Source organism: Ammospiza nelsoni, chromosome 1 (assembly GCF_027579445.1).
Source record: "Ammospiza nelsoni isolate bAmmNel1 chromosome 1, bAmmNel1.pri, whole genome shotgun sequence".
Classification (NCBI taxonomy): Eukaryota; Metazoa; Chordata; class Aves; order Passeriformes; family Passerellidae; genus Ammospiza; species Ammospiza nelsoni.
The window spans coordinates 131,503,598-131,519,353 of record NC_080633.1 but is presented as its reverse complement, the minus strand read 5'-3'; the positions used below and the strand labels follow the sequence as shown (position 1 = coordinate 131,519,353).

Below are 15,756 nucleotides of genomic sequence, written 5' to 3'. Positions count from 1 at the left end.
TCCTGCATTTGCCTGCTTTGACAGTATTCTCCCCAACAGTTTTGTAAGGGAGCAGAAAGAGCAGCCCTACTTCTCTGTCTGTAATGCATTTCAGATGATGGGAGTGCACTGACCCAGCTCAGAGAACAGCTGCAGGCAAGAGGAGCAAACAATGCTAAGAAGGGAATACTGATCATTTAAACCTGGGGTTCTGTTGTGTAAGGAAGCAATTCTTCCATCTTGAAAGGATATTGGAGAAATAAAGCAAGATTCTGGGCAGGAAAGCAAGACTGCTTAAGGGAATGGAAAAATTCTTACTTTGAGAGACATCAAAAACATTCACATCTTTGTCTCTAATAGGGTATGACTAAGAGGATACAAGCTGATCCTAGTTCAAAAAAAAATTAAAAATAGGGCTCTAAAGGTAGCTGATGTCCACCTAAGAACGAGGGAACGTTCAGTAACATACTAAGTGTTGAATTTGAAACCATTAAAGGGACTTGGCTTTTTTCATGTTCTATTAAAAATCTTATTCACAGAGAATCACTGCAGTTGGATGTCTTTCGTTGGTCATCTTCATTCCCAGGCAAAATTTCCCACCTTTCCTGTGTTCCTTACCCTCCCTCATGGAACACCACAGCTCAGTGTGAGGAAGTCCCACATTCTCATATTCCCTACCCTTGCTGAGTCTCCTAGCTGGGGAAGGAGTACTTTGAGGTGGGATGGCCAGACACTGTGATTTCAGCCAGTCACCCCCTGGGGCACTGCCTTTTAGCCATCGAGTGAGCCCCAGAGCTTCTCAGCTGCTGATGGCCAGCAGTAGCTTCAGGGGCTGGACACAGATCCTCAGCCATACTTTGTCATGGAATAGCTGAGGTAGAAAAATACCCCTGGAGCTTGTCTAGTCCTCCTCAAGCAGGAACAGGTTGTCCTGCTGGGTGTTGAATCCCCAGGGGTGGAATAGTTCTTGGCTGTATCGCTAAATCTAAGGTTTTCTCCTTAGCAGCATTCTTATGAACTTGTCAGTTTCATTTAATGTCAACTTCCTGTAGGCAACACCACAAACTTTTAAAACCCAAATTGTGTGCAGCCTATTTCCATAACTTAACTGTCCTTACAGTAAAAGAAAAAAATAATCTTGTATTTAAAAGGGCACTTCAATTTGTGCCCTTTGTCTCTTGTCCTTGCTTAGGATTTACTATCCATGAAATGCCTGCCTCTGTGCCAAATCTGACTGGAAGGATGTAGTGATTTCAAAAGTTGTTAAGAGAAAAGGCAGCAGGGTGAGGAGGAGAAGAGACTGTAGCAGTGACTCACAGAGGTGATGTTAATGTCTGTGACAGGAACTGCAACTGTGTATGATGGGATGGCAGAAGAGGAAGCAGAACCACTGGTTGCTTTTAGGTCCATACAGAACATTCTTACAGATCTGGGAGAAGAGCAGATATCCCCTCCATCCTGTGATACTTCCAGGGAACTTTCACTTTGAGATCCTGTCAGATTTAGTGAATATCAAGTTATACCCTCAATTAATTGCTAAATTAATTTTCTCCATGTGTTTCAGAGACAGCTAATATCAAGGAATAGAAGTTATGTCTCAATGAATGTCCTCTTCTTGGGCCTGCTCTTCTGTTCACATGAATATTTTTAAATTTTATTGGGTTGAGAAAATATAAAGGCTTTCATGGATTGAACCACAAGCTACAGACACATGAATAGAAGGCATCAGAAAAAGTTTTATATAATACAGAGTTTTTGAAGTCAAGCTGCCAGGACTTCAAGTTTTTGAAATACTCAAACTTTCATCTCCCTGCCACAGAGTGCCTTCTATACACACCAGCATGCCTTTTCAACAGCACTCCTTTTTCAATTAGGAGCTTTTCCCAGGTTCAGATTAACTGGCTTCAGATTGTTGAAACCTTCAACCAACATTATATAGCATGAAAAATAGAGTGTAGCTTTTTTCTCTTCAATTATTGTATGGAGGCAGGTCCTCTGAGTGCCTGGACTACCAATGCAGGCAGCTGCTGAAATGTACAGCTCGTAGAGGACTGGGAGAGGAAATTTGCCAAGCTCTAACTAAATGCAGAGGGGAGTTTTCCAATCTATCCAATAAAAGATAACAGAGTGCGGTGTCCACGACCCAGCTGTGTGCTGCTCACTCCCCATTTTTAAATTCAAATTTTTTGAAGGGATCGTAGTACAATACAGGGGGCATTTTTAATTGAATGGGATGTTTTAGTTATATAAATCCTAGAAGATAACTTCACAGCTGTTAACATTAATGGCCAATAATAACCTGTATTTAGCTGTGTAGCTCTCCTCATATGCATTTGTGGCTTCTAAAATGGACTTCTAAGAGAGAAAATACAAACCTGTCTAAGAGACAAATATAAGCCTGTTCCCAAAGAAAAGGTTATGTATTATATTTCTCTATTCTATCAGGGACTGTCTGGGTTGTTTTCCAAAATGCTAAATAATAATTTGGAGATGAAGCTGAATGGCAATACTTTCAGACAAATTTCCTGTGAAACAGGCCCTAGATAGGATTTGTGTTTTGGGTCAGATAAAGAGTAGAAATTTGTTCTGGTGCTGAATGTTGCAGGATCACAGAATCAATTAGGTTGGAAAACAACTCTAAGTTACTTTAGTCCAAATGTTGACTGAAGACCACCTTGTCAACTAGACCATGGCAGTAAGTGCCACATCCAGTCATTTCTCATCCAGGGATGGTGACTCCACCACCGCCCTGGGCAGCCCATTCCAATAATCCTTTTTGTGAAGAAATTCCCCTTGATGTTCAACCTGAACCTCTGCTGGCACAGCTTGAGGATATGTCCTGTGCAAAGGGACTCGATCTAATACATTGCTGGGGACTGTGTTTACAAGATCTCTGGCATAAGGATGTAGGACATGGAGAAATGGTCACTTACCTAAAAATGGCAAGAACAATATTGCTCTTTTAATAGCTTTATTGTATAATAGGACTTAACAAAAATCCTAACTGTCACCAGCAAATTATACAAATCCCCTCTAAGAGATAATTTCATAGTGCATGCACATGTCTGACTCCAGCTGACTCTGATTTGTATTAAATAATCTAATTGATATCCTTGGCCTATTAACCTTTTGTATAATCTGATAGTTCTTGGCTGTATTAAATCTAAGGTTTTCTCCTTAGCAGCATTCTTATGAACTTGTCAGTTTCATTTAATGTCAACTTCCTGTAGGCAACACCACAAACTTTTAAAAGCCAAATGCATACATTTTTTAGGGAATTTTTCCTAGGTGGATGTCACTTTTAATTATTTTTTAGCTTTTCTGGCCTTCTGTAACAGAGAAGCTAAAACAAGCTACTAGGTCTATTTAAAACATCTATTGACATTAAAGTGAGCATCAAAAATACAAACAGAAGTAGTCAATGTTTTTATCCACATACTCAAACCATCCCATGAAAACAACACCATGCACTTTCAGGAGTTGGGGAACAGGTATTGAGCAGGATGAGAACACCCCAAAGTGACATGGGACTGGGCTGGGTCTACAGCCATGTTCCAGGATGCCCCAAGCACTTCCATCCTCAGTTGATTTCCTCCTGCGAGCTGGGAATTCAGTTCAGCCACCAGCACATGTACTAGCCCAGCCCCACTCCAAAACACAGGAGATGAAATCGGCAGAGACAGGCTGCCAACAGGCAAGATCATGAACTGCAGTCTGGCAAGCATGAAACTATTTTAAAGCATAAACCAACAAGAGTTCTGTGACAGAGATCAGTCGTATTCATAGCAACAGAGGAGACTGCACTTGGAAATAAAATTTAAAGATACAAGGGAGTCAAAATGACCTGCTCACCTCAGAGTCACTCTTTCTACCACCGTTGTAACATGGATCACAGGTGACTGTTTATGTTCTTCACATTTCAGCTTCTTCAGGCCATTAAGCAATGCAGATGAAAACAAGAGGAATATAAACCAGTTTATGACTAAACAGTAGCAGTATTTCTCAATCATCTTCATCCTTATAAAGTCTCTAATCACAATAGGTGAATTCTCTTTTTCCTCTCCTAAAGAGGAAGTATGCTTGATACTATGTTAAATATGAAAAGTTAAATCACCTAAATTATCAAAATGTGCTCGCTAGAAATATGCTAAACACTCCTGCCCTGAGAAATAAGACGTCCCTGCCATGCAAATTTCATTGAGATCTGGGATTCATGGTCTGGGAGCTACCAAAGCATGTACTATGGATAAAGAGCCACCGCCTGCAGTTACTTGCCCCTGCATACCTGGGACTACTCAGAGGTTGCAAGGAGCAGAAATTTGTCTATCAAAGAGCTTTCTCATGTTAAAAGCTGGGAAAAGGAGGATTTGCTGCAATATTTGTGTTTATATGATACACCTCCAGATCTTAAGCAACATGTTGGTTTTTTTAAAAATACAGTCAAGCATTTTTGAGGATTGTTTTGTATTTTAGCAAAAGCTAAACGATCTTCAGTCCTCAACTTCATCCAAGGTAGAAGTAACCATTCCTCACTGAAGGGAGTGCTGGGCAGTGCACTAGAAAGAACAAACTTATTTTCCAAGCTAACAAGAAAGTTCTGGTAAAAAATTTTTTCTAGTTACCAATAAACACAGCCCTAGAAGAGGTTAAATTTGCACCCTGCCAGCTCTGTGCAGACACATACACACACTGTAGGGTCTCAGAAGATCCCAGCACATCTGGCTGGCTGGGCTTGGCTCTTTCACTCAATGAGGAACTGCTTTTAGGTAAACACTGCAGCAAGAGAAAGTGCTGGTAGAAGAAGATTGGGGCAGTTTATGTGGTTTAAGAGAACACAGGTTCATTAAAACTAGGTACTGAAATTTATTTTTTGCATTATTTAACCTGTAGAGAATATAATCACTTAAAGAAGAAAGAGTATTACTAAAAGAAACACTTGGTAGAACATACACATTTCAGTACTTCATACATTGCTTAACTTTCACAGAAAGAGGTGTTTTGCTGTGTTTTTTTAGTTATATGTGATAGAAACAGATTTTAAATGCCGAAATGAGGATGGCACAAGATGAATTGCAACTTTGTTTTTTGCATGCAGCTCAATCTAGCAAAGGAAAAACAAAACCCTGTCTTTTAACATATCTCTATTTAAAACTAGATTTGTTAAATGTCTATGTACTTAGTTTGCAAATTAAGACCTAGGAGATAGGCTTTTCATATTGGAGAATCATGGGTGTTGGCCTTTTTGTTTTAAAGAACAGAATCAAATAATATAACTCTGCTTAAATAAAATAAATGTTTTACACTTCTCTGTGGAAGGCTGATTTTTTTATTTTGAAAACTACTATGTGAGAGCTGTAAATAAGAGAGTTTATTTCAGTTATTCTAAACTTCCTGTATCAGAAGAATACATATCAAGAAAATGTCTTGAAAGGCTTTGATTTAAATATATAGTCTAAAAACTACAACTATCCTCATCTGAAGAATCATAAAGCTAAAAGGGATTTTCTGTTCCTGAGTTTTTGCAGAATGCACCTTACTGATACAAACACTTAATAGAAGCAGTATGTTCTGCCTTGTTAGCTGCATCCAGCATGGAACTTTTCCAGGTGTTTCATTTACATGTCAGTCTCAGACTGTCCCTCACTGTGCAGAGCAGCGGTGCATTCACTCTCCTGCCACCCAAGGAGGGCTGGGATGGACTCTTACCGGCCAATGCTCAACTCGGCACGCCACCAGAACACCGCAACTGCCACCTAGCGCTGGGTTCCAGGCGGGCACAGGGGGAAGGCAGCGAGCAGTGAGGAGGGATAAACCACGGGGTTATAAAAGGCTGAACACAGCTCATGCTCAAAACAACTGAAATCAGCTCATTTACAGTGAACTTGAACTGTATCTCCTACAAATCAGTGAAATAGATCCCAACCAAGTAATTACACCTAAACAAAGATGTAACAGAGAAACCTAATATAAATTAAGAATTGAACTCCATTTAAAAGTTTAAATGTAACTCCATTCAATTACATTACTTTTAATTATTATTAATTAACAAAATGAAGGAACATCTGCTTTGTGTTTCCTAGGAAGTCATAGCCATATTAGTTAGTACTAACTCCTTCCTAACACTTCTGAGCATGTGTTTTCTTAGGTGGGATTGCTTATGGAATCAGAGCTACAGAGCATAAGATGCCTTATTAGTACAGCCAAGGAGACAGAACAAGATCAGCAACAAAAAGTTTATGCATAGGAAGTTTATTTAGAGAAAAGTCAGGCATTTTTCAAAGGCTGTTTGGAAGTCTGCTGTTTGAAATAACAAAGGCATTATCTTGCTTCTAATAAAAATAATTATCTCCCAGAGAAAGCAAGGTAATTCTATAAAAAATCCTTATAGCTGCATATATTTGCTGTGAAAACCTCAATAAGAATCTTTTTTCTAGAATGGTACAATTTATAAGTTCAGTGAAAAGGAGGAATGGCTGTTTCACATCAAATCTAGGACTGGTAAGTAGGGCTGACTGTTCTCACAGTATCTATTTCTACTTGACAGAAGATCAATACAAAGGGATGGGATAAGTTACTGGCATCACCAGTTGGATTTCTCAATATTGCTTAATCACCCCATCAAATCAATGCTTCTGACCTTAATGGCAGAGGAAAAAATTACAAGAACTGTAATGATGGTAGCTGAAAACTTCCTGTCCTGGAGAATTTAATCCTTAGCTATTAGGATGTAGATAATAAGCCTATTATCTTGGTTCAAATTTGTTATTGAATAAGCAAGCTGGAGATTTTTTTTGTAATGGAGTATTAAACCACAATCAGGAAAAGAAAAGTTTGTTCCCATAATAGACAAGTACATTTTGCAGCTGCAATTTTATTTTATTCTCATTAAACATTCTTTAATTTTTATTGTTTTTTTAAAATCAAAACAGTCAAAGTTGAATTGCTATAAAAAAGATCACGAGAAAGGTTACATGTAGATATTAATATCTATCTGATTTATAAAGGTACCACTTCAGAAAATCATAATTTTCTTCTTTCTGAAATCATTATTGTCTTTGTTAAGCAGTTGCTTACATATGAAAAAAAATCTGAGTCCCAACAGTCATCTATTATGTAAAGAAAGAGGTTAAGAAAATTCAGAAGCAAATAAAGTAAAATTCCTCTGAAGTGTATGCTAAGCAATTAATGTGTTCTGTTTCCTCATTTCTGTCACTTTTTAAATTTAAAATTTTTTACTAAAGACCTACAATTACAAATCAGTACAGTTTTCCACGTCCATATCACCCATAGTGTAGCTTCAATACATTCACCCAGGTATGTACCTTAATACCTGAATATTCAGTCACCTCCCACAAAGGGCAGATCCTGTCCTGCAATCTGGCTCAGCTGATTTTAGCAGGACTCAGGCACTTTTCAGAGTTTGTCAGTACAGAACTCACTGTGAGTGCTGAAGGAAGCACCTTTCCTCAGTAAGTTTACTGATTTCAGCTGTGTGTAACTGCTGTTAGTCAGCTGTAGGAATTGGATATAAGGGAGAAGTATTAACTCAATCTAAAACTGCCATTGTAAGATATCCAGTCTCTATTTATAGTCATGCTGAAGCATCTTGGAGAGGTCCCTGAATGGCAATAGCTTCAATCTCAACTCTGGCCCCCTGTGACAAAACAATGAAGAAACATATTAGGAATTTAATGTATCTATTTTATGAAGCAATTGGATGAACAACACAACTTCATAAAAAACAGAGTGACATTTGAGAGAGATTATATTTCTGACTCTATTTACAAATCAGTTGTAATACTGCTTTAGCAATGTTCATTATGTTGTAAATTCAATTTATGCTTACTCAAGTATCATAACCCCTTATTTCTAATGTTTTATCTATCTTCCACCATAAAGAAATATGTATCTCACACGCAGATCTCTGACAATGTGTGGGAATAACAATGGTATACTTAGAAAAGAAACTAATTAAGAGTCTTTATTGAAATAATTGCAATCAAAGCTATTTCAGAATTCGAAAAGCTGTCAGAATGCTTCAGTAGTATTTCAGAAAATGTTGGGGTTTTTTGTAGATAGAAAAGTGACACTTACTTTGGGCAAAGCAGCAACTTGATAAGCTGCTCTGGCTGGGAAGTTTGCCTTGAAAACTGTAATTTAAACAGAAACATCCAGCAATCACTAACCTTGGCTTGATAAAACAGAGTTCAAAGTAATCTGTATAAAATGAAATCATTGGAACAGTTTCAGGTTCAAGGCTACAAGACTTCTATGCCAGCCTTGGTTTTTTTTTTGTTTTAGTGACTGACTGCTCTCAATCTCAGCAAGCCACCACTCATCCCCCAGCAGTCAGCTGCAGTTGTGACCTGGTGGCCAGTGATAACCTGACACTGCAGGGCCTTCACACCAACTTGGCTGCAAAAGGATGATTAAATCAGAATGGTGATCATCCAGTTTCAAACACCAGGGAGTGGGAGATGGCTCTTTCACAGAAGGAGCAGGAGAGAGAATCAGGGCTCTGCCAAAAGAGTCATGAGCAAAGATCCCAGATTCACAGAAGTCACCAGGAGTCCAACCTTACTCATATCAAAGACAAACAGAGGAAAAATAGACCTATTTAGACCTGACAAACACAGATATTAGAACAGGGGTAAGGCATGGGGAAGGGTACTGGTAAAGATATAAGAGCTGGATTTATAGAATATGAGAATAGTTCAGGTTGGAAGGAATCTTTAAAGACCACATAGTCCAATTCACCACCATGCCACAGCCAAGAACATCTTTCACTGTATCAGATTGCTCAAAGTCCTGTCCAGCCTGACTGAACACTTTCAAGAAATTTGCATAACGAAGTCAAAGTTTTACTAGTGACAGTAATCACAAAACTGTTAATAATGGAAGTGTTGGGGTCCTGCATTGAGGTAATAACTCACAATGAGAGAACAGCAGCAACTGTTTGCTCAAACTCCAGCTGGAGGTCACAAGTAACTAAGCATGCAGCTGGTCTAGTTTTACCCTGCTTAAGCACTCACACCCCCAGTACATTTTGACAAGTAGGAGACTGTGTTACTTGCTTCTCAATGAGACTTCATTCAAGACCAGATGCTGCTATCTAATTAAAAGCCAAAGCTATATAAATAAGGAGCTCATGCAAATTGTCCCAAATTATTCTGCACAACATGGCTCCTTGGAATCACCTATTTCAGTCTACATTCACTTTTGTTGACCAAGCACTGTTCTCTTTTTTCCTTCAAGGGGAGCAGCATGGCTCATCCTTGTATAAAGAACGAGCCCTGTCCCATAACAATGGCCCTCAAATTGTTCAGAGATACAGACTTTAAAGAAATGGAGATATAAAATCTGAAATTCAGCATTGGAGGCTGCCTACAGTAGAATTACAGTCAGGACAGCAGAACATCAAGCAAGGTAAGAGGCAAAGAATATCAACTTGTAGGGATAGCAGGAGCTGATCTTCACAGGACAGTGAGTTAGTGAGATGGTAGAACACAAATCCACATGAAATTAGGCACTGCTTGATCTGATACTTGAAATTTAAAAAAAAAATTCTACAGGAATTCCAAAAAATATGGAACTACATCATCTGAGTCATTAAAACACTTTGACTACCATGAACATAATTTGTTCCACAAGCCACAATGGTAAAACACAACTAAAATATCTACTTACATTGTTTGTAAACATCATTGATATCATTGTAGTCCTTCATGTCTGCCATCAAAACTGTGGTCTTCACAACTAGAAATTATGTAAGTGCAGTTATTTTAGACCTCTGATTTGCATAAAAAAATTGAAAAACTTTAGTGCATTTCTTGCTTTTATTTTATACATTTCTCTCAAGTATTCTAAACATTTTGAAAAGTTTTGCAGATATTGACCATTAGAGCTACAACCCAGGGAACCACCTAAAAAAATCTGAGCACGTAGTATGTAATAAAACTTTAGGGAATTAAACCATTCCTGACTAGCTCTGAAAAAGCTAAATTCTCCCAAGAGGCACGGAACTGATAAGCAGATCAAATAAAACAGGTGTTATAAGCCAGCTGCTGGCAATAACTTATATATAATAATATCTGCTGCCAGAAAAAAAAGTTCATGGAAGGTCTGAAAATATACTCTGTGCTAAAATTTTTCCCAGGACTGCCTAACCCAGCATTAATCCTGGTGTGGCTTCACCAGTAGAATCCTCCCCACAAAAACAGTGTCTAGAATACTAACAGCACAGATACAAACCTGCTTTCACCTGGACCAAAGCCTAGGATGCTTAAAATGTCTGTAGTCACTGAAACTTTGTCTGTACCCGAGCTCCCCCAGCTGGAATTAAAACATTAGTACCATTGCCAGAAGTTTTTGGTGAAAGACAGTGTACCATTGATACCCATTGCAAAGACTTCCATGTAGATTAATTTCTTTTATTTTTAACCTAAATTCACAATTTTTTTTCTCCCAGCTATTGGTAACAATTCAATGTTCAGCAAATAGCTTTTTTCTTTTTTTTTTTTAAAGGTCACTTGATTCTTTAATATTTTAATTCAGGTAAAAACAACCACCTGTTTGCCAGAGTCATAGCAGCACTTACCATTGCCATAGTCACAGCCTGCAGCTTTCAGGATTTCTCCCATGTTTTTTAGAGCCTAAAGAAAACATGAAACAAAAATATTTTAGCTATCAGCTGGGTTATATTTATGTAAGTATGTAAATATAACTTGTGACTTGGCTGAAGTTTTACTGTTCAACCAGCAGAACCTCAACTGTCAAAAAAAGACTAACTTAAATAATAGGAAGGAGCATCTAATAAATATTAAACCATCCACTCATTAGATGTAAATACATGATGCAGCTCCATCTCATCCTATTATCTCACTCCACCTCTTTGCTGCTGGAGGAGTAAAACTTTGCCTGACTCAAGCCAGGGTTTTTATTGGGGTGTGAACCTTTGCTTCAAACACTGATTCTTTCATACCTTCCTACATGAAACAGATTTCCACCCCGACCTTTGTGTTTTCCAAGTTGTTGGAAAAATGACAGCATTAGTTAAGAGGGAATGATTTCCTCCTGCTTTTCCCCCATCTGGACAATGGGATGTGCTCTCGATCCTCCTCAATTTTTCACAATTCCACCTTTAATGAGACACATGGCAACTCCATTACAAGTTCATTGCTGGAAGACTTCTTACCTGCTTGGCTTCCTCCTTTGCCCCTCCAGAGACAAGCTGCCCAGTGGAAGGCTCCAGCCCGATCTGCCCTGCAATGTACATTGTCCGGTCCACCAGCACGGCTTGGCTGAAAGCACAAGTGCCATTTTAGGTATAATGTTCCCCCACAAAAACATTTCAAATTTTCTACAGTACTTTATAATGTATCAGGAAGAAGACTGAGGTTTTGCACATGCAAGTCTGTACATGCAGTCACACATCAATCTGCTTATGCTTTTGAAGAGCTGGGATTACACCATCTAAGCTCTGCCCTCGAGGAGATAAACCCTGTTTCTTGCAAAGGCACAAGGTGTAAATGCAGTAACACAACACTAAACTGAGCTACAGGTTCCCCACAGCAAATAGCACAGAGGGAAGGCAGAGTAAATATAAACATTTTTTGCACCTGCCCAGATAAATACTGCATCCCTGTCTGAGAAGCAGACAATATCTTTCAACCACAATTCAGCTGCAGAGAAATGGAGGAAAAAAGAAAAAAGGAAAGTCAAAAGATATTTAACATTTTTCTTCTTAAACAGGCACTATGAAAATGAGTTACAGCTGTGAGGTGACCCTGCACCCTGATTCTCTGGCAGTATTCCTCCAGAGTAATGAATTTGGCCAGTCAGCAAAACACCTTGATCACTCCATTCCTAGAACAATCACTCTCCTCTCACCAAATAACCTGAGTGACTTCTTTGCTGAGTTAATTCAGAAGAATGCAAAATTCAAGCTATTTGCAAAACATTTATATAAAAATGTCAAGTGTGCTTTTGCTGAAGTTGAGTCAGCAACTATTAATGTCTCTGCTACAAAGAGGTTAAAAGTTGAAAGCAAAGGTTTAAACTACCTAGCAAACATTATACAAGTGACACAACTTAATTATCTTCAACCAATAATTAAAAATATTTTGCAAAGAAATTATAGAAAGATTCTTTTGCAAGTGCTTGTGGCATGTCAATACCGTTTTTCATATCTCTTCTCATTCCACAAGAAAATGCAATGTTTTGGCCATTCAACAACTCTCTCAAGCTACACAAACTAGAGTTAGGCACCTCCCTGAAGTATCTGAAATAGGAGGTTTGCTTCCCTTTAATGTTGATGGAAAAAGAGGGACATATTCAGAGAACATTTTCAGCACATCTCTCTGAGATTCACTCAGCTGGATTGTCTTAATGCATTCACCTCACAAGGTACTAACTTCATCTAGGGACTCAGTCAAATGATCAGGGTTAGGCAGTCTGAACTTCCCATCTTTTTTGTTACACCTGCCCTACATATTCATGAATTTCATGAGGGGAAAAAATAGCCAGTAACTTTGTCAGATATGGTAAACTGTCTTACATGGGAATTATTTTTTCTGTCGTCAACTAACAAAACCGGAGTAAATCACAAAACTACACCATACAAAGAAGAGAAACCAGTGAATGGTTTTCTAGCTGACACAGTCTTGTTGATAGAAATGTGTGCATGTAGATATACGTTTCTTTAGTTTTCTTTGCTACTACTGCTGCTGTGGAGGGAGGCCCTCAGAGCACAACTTTGTGTTTGATGCACAGGGAACTGTGCAACAAGAAGGTATGGGCTCTCCACTGAAAGAGATTGTCTTGTACTGTTTATCACAAAGCAAATGACAGTGAAATATTTATCTCAACAGAGACCTTCTGAGAGTCCTAAATCATGAATAACTTGGGAAAGAACAAGCTGAAGCCTTCTGATACCACTGCCAGACAAACATCTGCAGCAGCCTTATTGGGTCTGCTCAGCTTCCTCCTCTTGATGGGCTCACCAGGGAATCCTCCATTCACTGAGGCTAGGAACAATTTACCAGCCAGGGAGTACACCTGCACTGCACTCAAATGTACAAGTGCAGCTAAGGGAAACTTCAACTCCACAAACCCCAATCAATTCTTAACTGCAGATGCACCTTGCAGCTAGGGCCAGTCATAGCTACTCATTAATCAGCAGGGATGTGATGTGTGTCTGAAGTCAGTCACGTTTCAGTGTGCCTGAATGCATAACTGGGCAGACACTGTGACCTTGGAACAACACTGTCTGTCAGAGAGATGGTGTTAGGAACCATGCTCTGTTAATCAGATCTTTACACAAATGACTGTGGATTAATGCAAGAACAGTATCCTTTAAAAGGTTAATAACATTAATGAGATATATAGATCCATACACATATGTGTCTTTTTACACATCTACCTACCCATCTCAAGGTACTGGCAAATGGATGCAGTAAAGGAAATAGAAAAATACATTAAAAATAGGTCACCAAAAAGCATATTGAAGGGCTGTAGCAGAACCAGGAATGCAGTTCATTCATCCCAATCCTTCACTGCTGTGTAACCAAGCTCAGACCTCACAGCAGAGATGGGGCAGTTATTTCTTGTGCAACTTCTGCTCTCTGGACTTTGACAAGTTTACTAAAATCTGATAAACTAAGTTAGTGATAAACTTATTGATGTTAGACCCATCATACATTTAACAGGCTGCACAATAACCAGTATTTCATCAAAAACTACCAATAAGCACAACATTTTGGAGTTGAAAGCCATGTTGAAGTCTGGGACAGTGGTGTGGACATGCAGACAAAGAATTGTTGCATTCCCATGTCTCAGATGTTCTCCTGATGCCAAGCAATGCCAGGCCCCTGGCTGCCATCCACCAGCAGTTTATTGTTTACAGAAGTTAACCTTCATGTCATGTCTCTCTGCTTCTACACTTTGTATTTTTCCATCTTTATAATGCCTATAAGAAGTCTGAAGCTTAGAAAGCTTAGGACACAAAGTAATGGAGACAAAAAATACACCTGAAAGGCACAAAGATGCTATTGTGAACACAAAGCCTGAATATAGAATTAAAAATTCTTAGAAAATATCCTGGTAAAAACCCTTTAGTACTTTAGCTATGACAATCTACTATACTGACTGAACATTTTTTCATATCCAAATTGCAAAGAGAAGCCTTTCTCCAATTCAAACTGGGATTTTTCATTTTAATGATATGCAAAACTGCTACAACAACATACTTGTGAAAATGCTGAACATCTTACATATTTTTACAGCAGTTAAGTTTTTAGGCTGAAAAACATTTATAACGATTCAAAATAAAAAGGCTTTTCAATTCCCAGGCATTGAATTCTCCATCCAACCAAGCTCGCCCTGGATTGGGCTCAGCCTTCACTCTCTATCACCTGCATAGTCAGCATCTCTAGCTTCCTTGCACAACATGTTTGTCTCTAGCCAAGCACCTTTTTCTGGAAAGCAGTCATTCTTCTTTTTTTTTTTTTTTTTTTTAATTCGCTCCTTACCATTAATTCCAGAATTATTTTCCCAATCTAACTTTTTGAGCTATCTGCCTCCCGCTATGCGGCTGCAGTTTGCCGTGGCCCCACAGCCCCACTCGTGCTTTGGGACTCCAGGTGCCCCGGGGGTTACTGGGGAGGGGCCCTGCTCAGGGTCCTGCCCTCAGCCCAGGCCTGCCTGACAGACCTCAGGGACCTGCCAAAACCCCGCCAGCAAAACCTGCTCCTGCACCTCCTGAGAGACTTCCCGCTCCCAAAATCACAGAATTGTTAGGGTTGGAAGGGTCCCCTGGAGATGATTCAGTCCAACCCCCCTGGCAAGGCAGGGGCAGCTGGAGCAGGTTACACAGGAACATCCAGCCGGGTTTGGAATGTCTCCAGAGAGGGACACGCTACAGCCTCCCTGGGCAGCCTGTGCCACTGCTCTGCCACTCCAAATATAAAGAAATTCTTCCTCATGTTGAGCTAAAACCTCCTCTGTTCTAGTTTATGGCCATTGCCCCTTGTCCTGTCAATGGGCATCACTGAAAAGATTCTGAAAAAGATTCTGGTACTTGCCTTTGAGGAATTTATAGGTGTCGGTGAGATCCCCTCTCAGTCTTCTCCAGACTAAACAGCTCCCCCATCTCTCCTCAGGCGCTCCAGACCCTTCATCATCTTTGGGCCCCTCTGCTGACCCTCTCCAGTAGCTCCTTGTCTTTCCTGTACTGAGGAGCCCAGAACTGGACAGAGCTCTTTAGATGTGGCCTCACTAGGGCTGAGCAGAGGGGCAGGATCACCTCCCTCGACCTGCTGGCCACTGTTCCTGCTGCACCCCAGGATACCATTAGCTGCAAGGGCTCCGCCGGCTCACGGTCAACTTGCTATCCACCAAGACTCTCAGATCTTTCTAAGGCATTACCTGTAGGGACCCAGTGCAGGGGCTTTAGCAGTGCTGATTATTTTCTTCACGAGGGAGGCCATGGCAGGAACTGATCCCGAAGCTGCAGTGACTGCTGGGGCCTCCCCTCTTGCACTCCCTCCCCTAGCGCTCTGCCGGAGCACGCCCCGCCCACCACCGCCCGCGGGCCTCTGGGAAATGTAGTCCTTCATGGTTCTGCCGGGAGAATGCGCATGCGCGGTAGCGGGGCGTGGGTGTCCACGTGTGGCGGTGGAGGCCGCGCCGCGAGTGAGCGCCGCGTCGGGGCTGGTGCCGGGGGCTGCGGCTGCACCTGCACTTGCACCGCCCGCCGATCTCTCCCCTCCTGTCCCCGCT

The 15,756-nt window shown here is 40.2% G+C and overlaps 1 protein-coding gene across 1 annotated transcript; it reads right to left on the bottom strand.

The window, feature by feature from the left end:
* Nucleotides 1–6,830: 6,830 nt before the first annotated feature.
* RIDA (reactive intermediate imine deaminase A homolog) lies at nt 6,831–15,520 on the bottom strand. The gene is made up of 6 exons (XM_059483263.1): nt 15,403–15,520; nt 11,174–11,279; nt 10,577–10,631; nt 9,667–9,735; nt 8,074–8,129; nt 6,831–7,633 (listed from the first exon to the last, which is right to left on the bottom strand). Exons 1-6 carry the CDS (start codon nt 15,462–15,464, stop codon nt 7,571–7,573), a joined length of 411 nt encoding a protein of 136 aa, XP_059339246.1. The 5' UTR covers nt 15,465–15,520; the 3' UTR covers nt 6,831–7,570.
* Between the last annotated feature and the right edge of the window lie 236 nt (nt 15,521–15,756).